An 18,297-nucleotide genomic window follows, 5' to 3' on the forward strand; every position below is an offset into this window, starting at 1 on the left:
AGAGGAGAAAGTGGGGAAAAGCCTTGAAGATATGGGCAGAGGGGGAAAATTCCTGAACAAAACAGCAAAGGCTTGTGCTTTAAGATCAGAATTGACAAATGGGACCTCATAAAATTGCAAAGCTTCTGTAAGGCAAAAGACACTATCAATAAGACAAAAAGGCCACCAACAGATTGGGAAAAGATATTTACCAATACTAAATCAAATAGGGGACTTATATCCAATATACATAAAGAACTCAAGAATATTGACTGCAGAAAAGTAAATAACCCTATTAAAATGGGGTACAGAGATAAAGAAAGAATTCTCAACTGAGGAATACTGAATGGCTGAGAAGCACCTGAAAACGTGTTCCACATCCTTAATCACCAAGGAAATGCAAATCAAAGCAACCTTGAGATTCTACCTCACACCAGTCAGAATGGCTAAGATCAAAAATTCCAGTGACAGCAGATGCTGGTGAGGATGTGGAGAAAGAGGAACACTCCTCCATTCCTGGTGGGATTGCAAGCTGGTACAAGAACTCTGGAAATTAGTCTGGCGTTTCCTCAGAAAATTGGACATAGTACTACCTTAAGATCCCACAATACATCTCCTGGGCATATACCCAGAAGATGTTCCAACTTGTAATAAGGACACATGCTCCACTATGTTCATAGCAGCCTTATTTATAATATCCAGAAGCTGGAAATAACCCATTTGTCCCTCAAGAGAGGAGTGGTTACAGAAAATGTGGTACATTTACACAATAAAATACTACTTAGCAATTAAATACAATGAATTCATGAAATTCTTAGGCAAATGGATGCATCTGGATAATGTCATCTGAGTGAGGTAACTCAAAAAGAACACACAGGGTATGCACTCACTGATAAGTGGATATTAGCCCAGAAACTTAGAATATCCACGATACAATTTGCAAAACACATGAAACTCAAGAAGAAGGAAGACCAAAGTGTGGATACTTCGCTCCTTCTTAGAATGGGGAACAAAATACCCATGGAAGGAGTTAAAGAGATAAAGTTCGGAACTAAGATGTAAGGAAAGACAATCCAGAGACTGCCCCACCTGGGGATCCATTCCATATACAACCACCAAACCCAGATACTATTGCATCTGCCAGAAAGATTTTGCTGAAAGGACTCTGATATAGGTCTCTTTTATGAGGCTATACCAGTGCCTGACAAATACAGAAGTGGATGCTCATAGTCATCTATTCGATGGAACACAGGGCCCCCAAGGGAGGAGCTAGAGAAAGTACCCAAGGAGCTGAAGGGATATGCAACCCTAGAGGTGGAACAACAATATGAAATAACCAGTAACCCCAGAGCTTGTGCATCTAGATGCATATGTTCCCAACTAGGCTATCAATGGGAAGAGAGGCCCCTTGGTCTTGCAAACTTTATATACCCCAGTACAGGGGAAATCCAGGGCCAAGAATTGCGAGTGGGTGGGTAGGGGAGCAGGACAGGAAGATGGTATATGGGACTTTCAGGATAGCATTTGAAATGTAAATGAAGAAATTATTTAATAAAAATTGAAAAAAAAACAAATTAGCGTGATCCAATGGTTACTTGAATGATATTGTAATATTATCAAATAGCATTTTGAAGTTATATAAATAGACAGTATTAATATAAAATACACAACCTATGTGAGAATGACAATGATTTATCACTCCATAATAGAAAAAATATTTCTTTCAAGAGATTAGTGCTGTTGCCTAAGATTGAATAAACCTGTCCAGGAGACAGTTGTGTATATGTTCTTTCTAAGCATTGAATATAGAGAGTAGATGTGTATAGTTATTTTATGATATTTTAAATCACTCTCTTTTCTGGTATTTTTAAACTTTAAATTTTATTTATTTATATTCCAACTGTTGACCCCTTCCCAGTCCCCTTTCTAGGTGTTCATCACTCCACCCCCGATTTGCCTCTGAGATGGTGCTCCCAACCCTATCTACCCACTGCCCTCAACCACCCACCTCCCTCAACCACCTACCCCCTTCATCCATCCAACCCTCCCTTCCTCATCCCTCTACCACCATATTCACTGTCCTGGGGCATAAGTCTTTACAAGATTAGGGAATCCTCTTCCACAGAAGCCAGAGAAAGCAGTCCTCTTCTACATATGTGCTAGGGGCCATGGACTAACCCATGTATGCTTTTTGGTTGGTGGCTTTGTCTATGGGAGCTCCCAGGGGTACAGGATAGTTGGTATTATTGGTTTTCCTATAGGGTTGCTATCCCCTTTAGCTCTACCAACCAAGACCAGCAGTGGCTAATAATATCCAGATTATCAGTATGACCAAGAACATGCCAGAGTCTTCCTTTAGCTCTTAAGATAGTACAGGTAGCCTGACTCTAAAATTCACGTTAAGTTTCTAATAATTGTACTTGTTTGTGTACCAGGGATTTTATTACACCAGGAAATTTTTTTCCAAACTATACCATGTTTAAGTTTGTTGGGAATACACTACCCGACACCAGACACCCCAAGTCTGATCCAAGTTAATAAAGTCAATTTAAACTGAGTTTTCTTTTCACTTCTTTGCAGTTTTCTTACTCTCCTGGACACTGGCATGATTGCCTTCACTCAGAGAATATTGTGTACCAGATCCACTGCCACTGAACTGTGATGGCACACCATCTGCCATGCTGGTTGCACCATAGATCAGGAGCTGAGGAGATTATTTCCTGTTTGTGCTGATACCAATGTAATTCACTGTAAATGTTCTCACTTTTTAGACATTTGACAATGATGTTTTCTCCCACAGACCCAGACAGGGAATCTGGAGACTGAGTCATCTGGATGCCACATCTGGCATCTACAATTGAAAAATTGAAAACATATCACACTTTTTAGCTCTGTTGCAAGAGGATTTTCACTGAGACCAATGAGTATTGACTCCACCCAGCTGAAAACATTTCCAGTGTTGTCTTCCTTACCTGTAAGCCACAGCAGCAACAACCCTAGGAGCTGAGTGGTCACACTCATATCTGTGCTGTGACCTGTGTGAGGTTCACTCCAGTACAGGGTGTGACCTGACTGTGAAGAAGTCTTCATGTCAGTGAGCTGTGCTTTGGATACATGCAAATCAGCAAAGGGTAGGCACAGCTGCAGGACTCACCAGTTCAGTAGCTCATTGAAGACCCATGGTTCTCTTATAATTCGAATTGTGGCCCAGAAAAGGTTTATTTGTAGAGTATGTGATTCTCTTTGAACAAGAGAGAATAGCAACTATTTATGAGGTGTACCTTATTTTTATTTCTTTCATATTCTATGTAGTCCCCTTGTTATGTTTTCTTCCATGTCAGGCTGTTTCAGATATTGGACCATTCTAGACAGCATATAATTGGTTCCATTGATCTTTCAAAGCTAAGCGTAGATATTATTGTGGCCATACAACTTATTCTGTTTTTTTTCTGTGTTTATTTATGAACCTGAATTTTTATTACAAAAATTTCCCTTACCTTTCCATAATCCAAGCCCCAGCAAATACATGTCCTGTTCTCTTTCAAATTCATGGCCTCTTTTTCCATTAATTGTTTTGTATGGACTTACATATTTGTATACACACTCACAAGCAAATTCCTAAATATAACTCATTGAATCCATTTAATATTTCTTGTATGTATGTTTTCAGGGCTGACTTTTACAACCTGGACAATAATTAGTGTTCTTACCTAATGAAGAGCACCTCTTCTGCTAACATTTTTACCAGTTTTTCTATAGATTTTGTAAATGTAAAGCCTCATGTGCTTTTGGCCATACTGTTTGTCACTCTCATTGGTGTTTTCCTAGTTCAATTCACATTTTAGTAGTTATGTTGTTGAGACTATATATATATATATATATATATATATATATATATAGTTTATTTACTATTCCATATAACCTCATAACAAACTCCCTGATCCTCTGACTTTATCTGTCTTTCCACTTCCTTTTCTTAAATATTCTCTGAGCATAAATAGCCAATATTTTCAGGTAAATAATCTCACTTTAATTATTTATGACAGCTCTGCCACTCAAGAATTGCTTCCATCAAGCCAGACAACGTCGTGGGTTTTCTCTGCTCTTTCTATGCACATAAGCTTCATTCCTAGATTCATCTGGCATTATAACTATATCCAATATTCCTGTGAGTCTGCAGATTATGCAACATGACTTCTTTCCAGTTTTATTACTTTATTTATTAGATGTATACGAGTATTCTCTTAGAAATAATTAGAAATGTCCTAAAATATTCAATGGATCCCATACTTGCATATGATATGGGCACCAAACATTTCTAAATATTAAGAAGGCTATGTATAGTAGTCTATGTTTAGGACAGAAGAAGAACAGTTTGTGTGGAGAAAGAGCATTATAAGAAAGTAAAGGTAGAAGCTATACATGGGGAATTGTGCTTATAGAAGTGTCCAGACTTAGTGTGAGTTTCCATGAATGGTTGAATGGGAATATTTTTCAAGTACAGACAACCATTCTTTAAGAAACAGATTTTACAGGGTGAGACTGACACCTACCCATGGCCTGAAGATATTGACTGACATAATAGTTGTGTCAGAAAGAATGGGCAGGTGGATAGGTCAATAAATTGATTGATCTGAAAAACTAGTGATGTGGGTGAATCTGAAGTATGTGGTCACAGTGTTTCCATTCAGGGATATATCAAAGATATATTTATGTGCAATAGAGATAAAAATTGTCATTTAGTGCTAATTCTATCCACAAATATTAATATATTTTATATACTAACACCATATATGCATGCTTTGATTAAGCAATAAAATCATGCCAAAAAACACAGTCTATAAAATGCTAATTTATTTCACTGTTTTATAAAGTTTAGCCCAAGAAACTCATACACATTGTCATTATGTGGGCTATATTTGTTCCCTACATAGAAGCAGAAGTGAATTTATTGTTACCCAGATACACGGGCAACAAAGCAGCTGGTGGACTGCAGTCTCTGAGTGTGCTCTACAGGCCTCACACCTGAGGCACTCAACAGAGAAGATTATTTCCTCTCTTATTACCTGGAATGCGTGATCTCACTTGCAACACATGAGCTTTATGGATGGATTGACACAGTGCCTAGTTCCTTTCAGGTGGTTACCTCTAACTTCATGTATTTCATGAAATTGCATTCTCGGAACATTCTACAGTTATTCTTGGATACAAGACATGCTAAAATGGAAGAACTTGGTGAGTCTCTCACTACTCTACATCATTCCTATTACACAATTCTCTGGAAGCACATTTTCTAGCACACTTCATTGTCTTAGAGCACATATTTCTATGGTCCATCTATGATCTAACTCTCGAACTTCTGGTTAAGCTTGCATTGCATCTAAATTTTCTTATCCACAGAAATATATAAAATGGTGGGATTACGCAGAAGAAAAAAAGGCATCACCTAAAGGAAGGCATGAGCTTGTGTCTCTAGTTGCATATGTAGTAGAAGATGGCCTAGTAGGCCATCAATGGGAGGAGAGGCCCTTGGTCTTGCGAAGATTATATGCCCCAGTGCAGGAGAATGCCAGGGCCAGGAAGCAGGAGTGGGTGGGTTGGGGAGCAGGAGGAGGGGAGAGAGGAAAGGGGATTTTCGGAGGGGGAACTAGGAAAAGGGATAACATGATCTTTTTCATTTTCTATAGAGCTGGAGCTATTCTGTCAGCTGTATCATGTCAAGTATTTTTTTTTTTTTTTAGACTTTTTGTCAGCTGTATTATGTCAAGTATATTTTTTTAGATTTACTGATTATATGCCTTCCTATGCCCTTTAATATTCTCAAATTTGATAAATATTGAGGATGCTAACAAGCACCCTCTATTCATGTTATAAGGGTATGTAATCTTTAGTTCTAATTGCTTTATGTTGGACGCCATTTACAGAAGTTTCTTTCTTCAGACTCATTTAAAAATCTCTGCAATTTTTGAGGATTGATGTTCTCTGATACATAAACATTTCAAAAAGCTTCAAGAAGTAAAAATTTTAATCACTACTCTGTGAACAATATATTCACCTAATCCAGGTCTCTCTAAGTATATGATTCTCAATAAAGAGAGATGGGTCAAATGGGAGTAAGAAAGAGGTTTCTTGTGGAAACAGAGGACAACTTTACAGGGAACTATGATCACAGGTGGTGTGGATTTAGACCGTACAGGAGGTGGGCAGGACCTCACAGGATTTGGGGAAGGAAAACTGTAGCTGTTTGTATTCTAACACTACTTGGGCACTCTAAAATTGCTTGCAAGAGAGGATCTGTACATACATTTTAGGAACTGACTCAAGTTAATTCTGATTAGTAAATAAATATGCCAGCAGGCAATAGATGAGGAGGTGAGATATAGGCCATAGGCAGGGTTTAGGGTTCCTGGTCTTGGGACTATAAGGAGGAAAGGGAGGCACAGAGGCCAGCATGGAAGGGAAATAGTGTGTAGGGGGGAGAAGCAGAGCATCCGTGTAAAGACGACAAGAGTGCAAAGGGCTGCTCAATTGTAAACATCAGCCAGGATAGAATATAGAAATTAGAAAGTAGTCACATGGGCTTATCATTGGGAGCTAGGTTCTAATAACTTAGTGTTTAGGCAGTTACTCAGCCAGTTTGCTACTTAAAGCACACTAAAATATAAAGTCTCTGGGAACATAAATTGGCTAGAACAGGAAGGAAGCCCATGACGGGATTTATTAAAAATTAATATAATAGAAAAATATAGTCAGAAGACATTGTATGAAAAGTCTGTTTTGAATGAAAAATAAAATCAATGAAAAACATGTACATAAGTTAAAAATTAGCACAGAAACCTTATTCAAAGTGAATGGAATTTCTTCTTAAATTTACATACCCCTTTAGTTGCACTATAATGGGTTCTAAGCTTCTAAAATATGAACCTATATTTGACAAACCATACTTGAACCAAGAAAGCAGGGATAAGAATGGCCAGTCTAACTTGTGGTAGACCGTAACTTTTAAAAATGTTCCTATGTCTCTGACAATCTCATTGTTCATATAATAAATTCTGATTATTCTCTTCCCCAATCATTTACCATCTCTATTCCCTGCTCTCTTGCATCCAAGTATATTCCCCAGAATCAGAACATTGATTTGGTTTTATGACCTATTAACCAATGCCTTCAGTTGGACCAGAGTTGCTCAACTGTCCTAATGTTGGAACACTTTAATATAGTTTCTCATGTTCCGTTTCCATTCTTCAACACCAGCTGCATAATTTGAGGTTATGAGACACACTTGAAGTACTTGCTAGAATAAACGATGTCAAAGATCATTGTAGGGCATTCACCTAACCAAAAAAAGTTAACAGATGGCTATCCGCCTGCCATACCCACAATAGTTATTTACAGTTAAGATAATCAATTAAATCTACTCATTTTAGTGTTCAAAAAAAGGCATTGTGACATGAAAATACAGTAAAGAAATATTTACAGTAAAGAAATATTATAGTAAAGAATTTTTTCCCTTTATTTATACGTGCAAAACCTTTTTTCAGACAATATATTCTGGTCACATTTTCTCTTCCTACAATGCCTCTCATATTCTATCTCCACAGATACTGAAGTCCATGCTCTTCCTTTTAGTCTCTCATTTGAAAAAATAAAACTGCCAATACCAATAAAGAAACAAAATAACAGAACTAAAAATATAATTGCAACAATAATAAAAATTCAAGAAAAACAAACAAAAAACCAAAAATGCCATAAGAAACACACCCACACAAAACCAACCCATAAATCACAAAATCTAACACCATAATATGCACATAAAGACCTATAATATAAAAAGTTTCTGAGCTAAGCAATATGAGGTAAAGTGCACAAAAATTCCACTGAGTTCATTTTTGCTTGACCATTTAAGGGAATGGGGCCTAGCCTTGTTTGTTTTATATACCAAGTGAGACTCTATTAGAGAAAATTAATTTTCCTTTACAAGCTGTTCATTTCAGATAGTTTCTTGGTTAGGGATAGAAATTCTTGTCCACTTTCACTTTCAGTGTTGCTTTCCTCTCATACAAGTCAGGATGTCAGAATAGCCAAGAACAGCAAAACAAATGATAGCTCATGCAGATGAGGATGAGGGGAAAGGGAAACAGCTGGAGGAAGTACAAATTCTCTCAGCTCTACAGAAATCTGTGCAGAGTTTGCTCTGAAAAATAGGAGTAGGATCTACCTCAAGATTCAGCTATACTTCTGGGTAGTATACCCAAAGAACTCTATGATCTACTTTAGACCCACCTGCTCATCTAGTTCACTGCTGCTTTATTCATACTATCTAGAAATGAGAAAGGGCCTAGAGATCCATCAGTGGATGGAGAGATTGTGGAAATGTGCTATATTTATATAACATAATGTTGTTCATTTATTATCTGGGATATTTAAGGTGAGAGGATTTAATCAACAGTCTTATGGATATTTTGGTTGTTTTTATTTCAAGAAAAGGGTCAAAATAGGAAAAGCATTTAAGTGTTAGATTATGTCTATTTAAGTAGTAATAGAACTAAGTTTCAGGTTTATTCAAAAGTGACATGATGTAGGATTAGAAGAATAAAATATAAATGACATGTAAAATTAATTAATTTGCATAATCATAGAATCAAACACAAAACCTCAGATCTTAAAATACATTTCTAAATATCAGATAAAATGTATTACTTAGGTATGCATTTTCTCCAATTACAAAATTATAGAAAAATTTTGTGAAAAATATTGTTTCAAAGAATGTATAGTGCCATGACTATAGGTATTCACAATCCTTAGAATGTTAGAAATACTTCACTGATGAATGCATGAACAGGAAACTGGACATAAAATAAAGGAAATTTATTATTCTTGGTATTGCAATACATTAATCTCAAATGACTCACCCTGGCTGTGTAGACTATATTTTTACTTTTAATAAATTAGTTTCAAGGTCAGGTAGATATCTCTGTAAATATTTGCCATGATTAAAAATGAGAACTTGAGTTATATTCTCAACACAAAAAAAGCCAGGTTCAGCTAAACTTAACTATAACTCCAGCACTTTAGCATAAATAAAAGCAGACCTAAGTCTATCTCTGATGAGCTATTCTAGGCAATGGTAAATTCTACATTTAGCAGAAGACGTTGTCTCAAAAATTAAGAGTGAAAAAAGAGGAAGTGGCCATTAGTCCTGTGGGGTCTTCGAGCTTACCTATGCTTCACTCCTCCATCTTTCACAGACACACACATATGCATGCACACACACACACACACACACACACATAAACACACACAGAGTGAGAGACAGAGAGAAACAGAGAGAGAGAGAGAGACAGAGACAGAGAGACAGAGAGAGAGAGACAGAGAGACAGAGAGACATTTTTAGATTTTAAATTATAGAAGAAAATAAAATGCCCAACCAAACAATTTTTTTTATATTTATTTTGTCTTTGTTTTTGAGATAAGTCTTTACTATGTAGCTTTAGTTGACCTGGAAAGCAGAATGGACTTGAACACATGGAGATACTCATGCCTCCACATCCCAAATGCTGTGTTTAGAGACATGAACTATCAGACCACACCAAATTTTAAATTCTTAATCACTTTAACAGAATTGCCTTTTTCCTGGTAATCCCTACCATTCTTAATGAAGACCCTTTTACATAAGGCTTGAAGATTCTTTTCTGCAAAGTTCTTTCTACTTGTAAATCATCAAAAGATGTGTCAGAATTATTTTTCTACTTAGGAAAATTTTTAATCATGGATATTTTTCTTTTCAAAGACTGTTCTGGCACCTACAAATATTTCTCACTGATGATTTTTCAAGTAAAATGCTAATCTTTTGTCCTGGAACTCACTCTGGAGACCAGGCTGGCTTCAAACTCAGAAATCTGCCTGCCTCTGCCTCCTGAGTGCTGGGATTAAAGGCGTGTGTCATCACACCCAGCTAGTGAAATGCTAATCTTAAAGCTTGATCTATTTCTGTAAAATTCTTTGGTGGCGAAAGTGAATCAAAATGTTAATACATCTTCCATTATTCCATTGTGTTTAAAAACAATGTCGTTTTGATACTCATTTATGTTATAATGATTCAAGATAAGTCCATAGATTTCTGGAAACTTCAGTTGACAAACATCATTTTGTTGTTTCAATTTCTTTCTTTCTTTCTTTCTTTTTCTTTTTTGGTTTGTTTGTTAACTAGTAACTGTATACCTCTGTTCAAGAAATTTGCAATTTTTAACAAATTTGATTGGAAAATTTATACAAATCCATAAACATGAAAAATACTTTATATTCAAGAGTTGTTCACTTACTATAAAATATGCAGAGGGAAATTTGTAACAGAGCCATAACTCTCTGAAGCTAAGCTCTCTAGTCTTTTGGGGGACAGAAGTACATTACATTTTTTGGGTTCAGTCAATGCTTCATCTGACTTTCTAGCAATTATAAGGTTAAGAAATAATCAAACATCCCTGTTGTCCATGAATGATGAGATTTTTGTCATGAGGCAATACAATGCAAGAAGACTGTCTGATCATATAAGGACAATTGTAGTCTATGTATTCTAGTCCTGAAATAGAATGAAAAGATGTCACAGTCAAGCAGAACTTTAGGGCTTCTTCATTCCACAGAGTTTTGTAAACATCACACATGACTGCATCTGTGAAACTCTTTGAAGAAGCTTGAGACACCACCAGAAATAGCTAAAGCAACCCAGCCTCACAGTTCTGCTTTCCTGGTGATTTTTGCTATGGTCTGCATCACTGTGGGAGGCAAGCTATTACTCTGCTGACAGAAATAACTTGCAACATCGTCAGATTCCACACTGTTAATGTTAAGAGTGAAATCTGTTCCTGATCCACTGCCACTAAACCTGGAGGGTATCCCAGAGATAGACCCAGAAGCATACTTTATGAGAAGCCTTGGAGAACCATTTGTTTTTTGCTGATACCAGTGTATGCTTGTACCAATGTTCTGACTGGCCCTGCAGGAGATACTGACTCTTTCTCCTGGAGTCACAGACAGGATGGCTGGAGACTGAGTCAGCAAGATGTCACCTCTGGAGGCTGGAAAAATAGAAGATACATTAGTAGAACACAACACTGAATATGAAAGTCAATTCTAAACTCCTTAGAAAAATAAATGACTTTTATTGTATCAATTTCTTTAAACTGAAAGTCAATTCCCATGTGATGTTGGCTTCCAAATAAAGCAAGAAAACTTGGTATTTAAATAACATCTCAATTTTTTTTTTTTTTTGCCACATCCAAACAGTCATACCTGGAATCCAGAAAAGCAAAAGTACAAGGAACTGAGGCGTGGACACCATCTTCGAGCTTTCCCTGAGTTTGTGTGGACCATGACACATCCCTGAGAAAGATCTTTTTATAATACTCTAAGGGGCAGGAACACTAGAAGGAAGAAAAATGTATGCAAATCATGCTCTCTTCATATTTCTTATAAGAAAGACATGGTCAGAAGAGCATGCTCCTAGTGACTTATTAGAATATCTATCCCTTTGCTGAAGAGTTAACCTGAAGAGTTGTTGAGATTTAAAGGAGACTTGACTCCTACTTACATGGTTACATATTTAACACAGTTCAAAGAAATCTCTAAGATATATTCAGTAGTTTGAGATAAAGAGCATCTCAAATCCATGGCCTTATTCCATGGCTTAGAATGTTTCTTACAATATGGATTGGAGCATCTTTAACTCTCTGAACATTACATGAAGCATAACAACACAGAAACTAAAGTGATATCACACTGAGGAGATTTCATTAGCAAGAAATAAGAAATTCTGTATTTCCTACAAAGACATAGTTCTCCAGAGGAGAGAATGAAATCCTTATAAAAGTTTACAATCTGCCAACATACAGAAGAATTCCATAGGTTGAGATATCAAAATTCTTTTTGCACTTTCCAAATAATAGCAAAATAGTGCATCTTGCATATTTTTCCAACAAGAGTGATGAAGAGTGCCACAGATGTATTTCTAGCATGTTCAAATGAATTCCTTCCTTAGTACATGTTTTTCATGCTACTTAAAAGACCACAACAGTCTAGATCAGGAGAGAAATTTTTATCAGTTCCATTTAAAGAAACATCTGTTCCTGTCACATGGTCCATATAACCAAGCTAGAGCATATATATTATGTAAAAACACTGTTGGAGCTTTGGAAGAGCCTCAGTAACTATAACAAAGACTACCAAGACTCTTCAAAAATGAGGAAAAGAATAAAGAGAAGCCCCACTTCATTGCTGATGGGAATGCAATAACTGTAAAATCAGTGTGCAATTTTCTAAAATAGCTACAGATAATACTACTACATGACCAAGCTATGTCATTCCTGTGGATATACCTAAAGGACAATATATACTATAAAAGAAATAAAAGCAATACATATATTGTGCAGCTATATTCACTATAGCTAGGAAACGTAAACAATTTCTTTTTTTTCTCAAAATCTTTTTTTATTGGATATTTTCTTTATTTACATTTCAAATGGTATTCCCTTTCCTGGTTTCTCCTTCAAAAAACACCTTTGCCCTACCCTCTCCCCTCTACCCCTGCTCCCCCCACCCACCCACTCCTGCTTCCTAACCCTGACATTCCCTCACACTGGGGCATAGAGCCTTCATAGGACCAAGGGCCTGTCCTGATGTAGACCACAAGATAAATGGATAATTGAAATATAGTTCATTGTTTCAGTGGAAATTTTAGGTAGTAAGAATAATACATCATGAAAAATTTTGGAAAATGTATGATCCTGGAAAAATTACAGTGACTAAGTTATTCTATCACTACGCATACATATGCCACATTTCTTCCTCAAGTGTTAATTGTGACTTCAAACTTTTCAATTTGTCTGTTTGACTTGGACTATACATTGATGTAAGAAGCTAGAATGTGACTCCCAATTTAGGAGGACTTTGGAGGGATTATAATAAAACACATGTGACAAGAAAATAGTCAGATACTTTGGGAAGAACTCTTTGTGCATGACTGTGATGAGAGGTTGAGAAAGAGGATGCACATTTAAAATGAATGTATTGTGGACAATATTTCTTCTTTTCTGTCTTTCTTCCTCCCTTTCTTTTTTTTTTTTATTAGCTATTTTCTTTATTTGCATTTCAAATGCTATCCCAAAAGTTCCCTATGCTCTCACTGTGTCCTGCTCTCCTACCCACCCACTCCCACTTCTTGGCCCTGGCGTTCCCCTGAACTGGAGTATATAATCTTTGAAAGACCAAGGCCTCTCCTCCCAATGATGGCCAACTAGGCCATCTTCTGCTACATATGCAGTTAGAGACACGAGCTCTAGGGGTACTGGTTAATTCATATTGTTGTTCTACCTATAGGGCTGCAGATCCCTTCAGCTCCTTGGGTACTTTCTCTAGCTCTCCCATTGCCTCCCTTCCTTTCTTTTTCTTTCTTTCTTCCTTAACATCTTTCTTTCTTTCTTTCTTTCTTTCTTTCTTTCTTTCTTTCTTTCTTTCTTTCTTTCTTTCTTTCTTACTTTCTTTCCATCTACCTTTTTTCTCTATTTTGTTCTTTCTTGTATTTCTTTCTTTTCTTTCTCCCTTTACTTCTTTCCCTTATTCTTTTATTGAAAGTTGATTTTTTTTCTCACAGAATGTATTCTCATTATGGTTTATTATCCTTCTATTTGTCCTTGCTCCTCCTCATGATCCCTTCTATCAGGATTCATCTCTTTCTCTCTATAATTAGAAAATAAACATGTTGCAATGCAATAATTAATAATGATAAAATAAAATTAATATAATAATATAAAACAAAAACCAACACATAATAATTGGCCAAAACATACAGATAGAAAAGAACAAAACAAAAGGCACAAGAAGCAGACACACTTCCTCATACACTCAGCAATGCCATACAACTAAACTGGTAGCTTGTAGTTTATGTATTATGCAAATAAATATACAATTGTCCTGAAGAATGAAAACAGGAAAGAATAAATATGTATCAAGAAAATTAAATTTAAAATTAAAAACAATGAGTAAAATTATTTAAAAAGAGGAGCCCTATCATGACATTATTAGACAAAGACATTCCCACGTGCCTTAGTATTCATTTTCTGTTTTCCATCTGATGCTATGCATCCAGCCTACCCTTAAGAGTAGTTGGTTTTTGAGAAAACTAAATTTTCATTTAGAAGGTGTTATATATTGGAGATAGACTCTGGTTGGGAATGGGGCATGTGTACAGGACTTTCAGTTCTAAAACATTAAAGGGACAGATCTGGGACTATCCCTTAATCACAGTGCCTCAGTCCCTGTGAGTTTATTTGCATGTCAATCATGTTAATTTAATTTTTTTTCTTGGTGTCCTCTATCATCTCTCATTCTTGGACTCTTTCTACCTCTTTTTACAGAGGGAACTCTAATCCCTACTAGGAAGGATTTGATGGAGACATCCTATTTGGAACTGAGTATTCCAAGATTTCTCCCTCTTTGTAAAATGTGTTGGTAAGGGTCTCTTTATTTGATCTTACTAGCATCAGAAAAAAAAAAAAAAAAAAAAAAAAAAAAAAAAAAAAAAAAAAAAAAAAAAAACCTTTCCTCATGCTAGATGAGCAAAACATTAATCTGTTTCATTAGGGTTAATTTCATCAGTAGTTTTTTGTTGTTTATGTTTTAAAATTTGCTATTTCATGTATTTACATTTCAAATGTTGTCCCCCTTTTTGTTTTCCCCTCTGCAAACTGCTATCACATTCGCCCTCTCCTTTGCTCTATGAGGGTGCTCTCTCACTCAGCCACCCACTCTGACCTCACTGTACTAGCATCCCCTTACACTGGGGCACCAACCTCCACAGGACCAAGGGCTATCTCTCTCATTGATGCCCAATAAGGCAATCCTCTGCTACATATGTAGCTGCAGCCATGAGTTCCTGCTGGTATAGTCTTTGGTTTTTTTTTTTTTTTTTTTTTTTTGTTTGTTTGTTTGTTTGTTTGTTTGTTTCTGGGAACTATGGGGGATCTGGTTGGTTTATATTGTTGTTCTTCCTATGGGGTTGCAATCCTCTTCATCTCCTTCAGTCCTTCTTTTAACTCTTCCATTGGGGGTCTCTGGACTCAGTCCAATATTTGGCTGTATCTGCATCTATATTGGTTAGATGCTGGCAGAGCCTCTCACTAATTGCTTCTTGGCATCTGCTGTAGTATCCAGATTTGATGTTTGCAGATGAGATGGATCCCTAGGTAGGGTGTTCCCTCAGTGGCCTTTCCTTCAGTCTTTGTTCCATTTTTTTCTCCCTACATTTCCTTTAGACAGAAACAATTATGGGTTAAAATTTTGAGACTGGTGGGTGGCCACATCCCTCTACTAGAGGTGGTCTATACAGGTTCAATCTCCCTTTTGGGGGTATTTTGGCTAATGTCATCCCTGCATGGTCCTGAGTGCCTCCTGCTTCCCTGGCATCTGGGAGTTTCTAGTGGTTAACCCCAGTTCCCAATCCCCCACTGCTACATATTTAGTTCAACTTCTTGACCCTCTGTACGGCTCTCTTGTCTGTTCAAATACCTCATCATGTCACCCCTTTTTCCCCTCCCCCTCCTCTCTTCCCAAGTCCTTCCCTCCCTCTATATTCTGTGATTGCTTTATTGTCACTTCTAAGGAAGACTGAAGCATCCACACTTTGGTCTTCATATGGTCTATGAGTTGTATCATGAATATTATGAGCATTTGAGCTAATATTCACTTACCAGTGAGTGCATACCATGTGTGTTCTTTGGTGTTTGGGTTACCTCACTCAGGATGATATTTTCCAGTTCTGTCTATTAGCCTGCAAATTTCATGAAGTCATTGTTTTGATTAGCTGGGTAGTACAACATTGTATAAATGAAGCACATTTTCTATATCCATTCTTCCCTTGAGGGACATCTAGGTTTTTTTCCATTTTCTGGCTATTATAAATAAGGGTACAGAGATAGCATCTCCTCCAGGACTCTCAATAGATCCAGGATCACAGGTGAGATCTTGACCCCTCCCCAAGACCTGGCCTAACTGGGACACCACTCCAGGACCCAGGTTACACAGCCAGAAGCACACAGTCCTTCCAGCTTACACCTGTCCCCTGGAACAGAGCCTGTGCTTCGCACTCATCAACCTACTCACACTCAGATGCAGCCTGTCCTTCAGGACTTCTGGCAGATCCAGGGTCACAGGTGAGATCCCCAGACTTCCCCACAATATATGTCCTAACTGCGAGCTCTCAGGACACAGGGGACACAGGCAAAATTACCCAAAAAGAAGCACACTTATCCTGAGCACACCCGATCCTAAGGGCATACTCTGGGCTCTGGATCTCTACCCACTCTGCCCAGATCTAGAAGCAGTATGTCCCCCAGGAATTCTGACTTATCAAGGATCACAGAGAAAACAGGTCCTCCAGGAGTTCTGACATAACCAGGGTCACTAGACCACAGGTTCACAGGAGGGACAGGCTCCAGTCAGAGACAGTAAAGACAGCTAACACTAGACACAACTAGATAGAATGTAAGCAACAGAAACCAATGCTACTTGGCACCATCAGAACCCAGCTCTCCCACCACAGCAAGTCCTGGATACCCCAACACACCTAAAAAGAAAGATTTTGAATTAAAATCACATCTCATGATGATGGCAGAGGACTTTAAGAAGGTCATATATAGCTCCCTTAAAGAAATACAGGAGAGGGGCTGAGCAAAAAAAAAGAAAAAAAAGATAAGAAAAAAGAAAAAAGAAATACATGAGAACACAGGTAAACAGATAAAAATAAACTTAAAAAGGAAACACATAAAGCTCTTGAATTAATACAAGAAAGCACAAAGAAACAGGTGAAGGAAATGTACAGAACCACAGAGGATCTAAAACTGGAAACAGAAACAATAAGGAAATAATGAAGGGAGACAACGCTGGAGATGGAAAACAGAAGAAGTTCATAAATAATTCCCTTAAATAAATACAGGAGAGCACAGGTAAACAGAAACACAACAATTCCTTAAAGAATTACAGGAAAACACAACCAAGCAGGTGAAGGAATTGAGCAAAGTCCATACTAGATCAGTACAGGATCTAAAAATGGAAACAGAAACAATAATGAAACTCCAAAGGGAGACAGTGTTGAAGATGGAAAACCTAGGAAAGCGATCAGGAGTCATAGATGCAAGCATCACCAACAGAATACAAGAGATGGAAGAGAGAATCTCAGATGCAGAAGATACCATAGAAAACCTTGACACAACAGTCAAAGAAAATTCAAAATGCAAAAAGACCCTATCACAAAACATTCAGGACATCCAGGACACAATAAATAGACCAAACCTAAGAATAAAAAAGAGAGTAAAGATTCCCAACTCAAAGGGCCAGTAAACATCTGCAAGAAAATTATAGAAGAAAACTTCCCTAACCTAAACAGATAACCATAAACATACAAGAGGCATACAGAATGCCAAATAGATGGAACCAGAAAAGAAATTCCTCTTGTCACATAAAAACCAAAACACCAAATGCACAGAACAAAGGTAGAATATCAAAAACTGGTAAGGGGAAAAGGTCAAGTAACATATAAAGGCAGGCCTTTCAGAATTGCACTAGACTTCTCAACAGTTACTCTAAAAACTAGAAGATCCTAGGCAGATGTCATGCAGACCCTAAGAGAACACAAATGCTATCCCAGAATACTATACCAAGCAAAACTCTCAATTACCATAGATGGAGAAGCCAAGATATTCCATGACAAAACCAAATTTAAACAATATAGTTCAATAATCCAGCCCTACAGAGGATAATAGAAAACTCCAACACAAGGAGGGAAACTACACCAAAGAAAGATCAAGAAAATATTCTTTCATCAAACCCAAAAGAAGAAAGCTATACAAACATAATTCCAACTCTAACAACAAAAATAAAAGGATGCAACAGTCGTTGGTTCTTAATCTCTCTTGGCATCAATGGGCTTAATTCCTCAGTAAAAGAAAATATAGACTAACAGATTGGATATGTAGACAGGACCTAGCATTTTGCTTCATACAACACACCTCAGTGAAAGACAGACACTACCTCAGATTAATAGGCTAGAAAAAAAAATCTTTCCAAGAAAATGATCCCAAGAAATAAGCTGGAGTAACAATTCTAACATTGAATAAAATTGACTTTCAACCAAAAGTTATCAAATTCATCTGGAATAATAAAAAACCTAGGAGAGCAAAAACCATTCTCAACAATAAAAGAACCTCTGGTGGAATCACCATGCCTGACCTTAAGCTGTACTACAGAGCAATTGTGATAAAAACTGCATGG

At 37.0% G+C, this 18,297-nt stretch overlaps 1 pseudogene and 1 gene segment (V, D, J or C); both read right to left on the minus strand.

Moving 5' to 3' along the window:
- Nucleotides 1–2,545: 2,545 nt before the first annotated feature.
- On the minus strand, nucleotides 2,546–3,000 carry LOC110315264 (annotated as a pseudogene).
- Nucleotides 3,001–10,707: 7,707 nt separating this feature from the next.
- Nucleotides 10,708–11,324, minus strand: LOC110315265. The segment is given in 2 exon segments: nucleotides 10,708–11,054; nucleotides 11,269–11,324. Coding segments are annotated over 2 exon segments (396 nt in total).
- Between the last annotated feature and the right edge of the window lie 6,973 nt (nucleotides 11,325–18,297).

This window comes from Mus pahari, unplaced genomic scaffold (genome assembly GCF_900095145.1).
Source record: "Mus pahari unplaced genomic scaffold, PAHARI_EIJ_v1.1 scaffold_5136_1, whole genome shotgun sequence".
In the NCBI taxonomy this organism is placed as follows: Eukaryota; Metazoa; Chordata; class Mammalia; order Rodentia; family Muridae; genus Mus; species Mus pahari.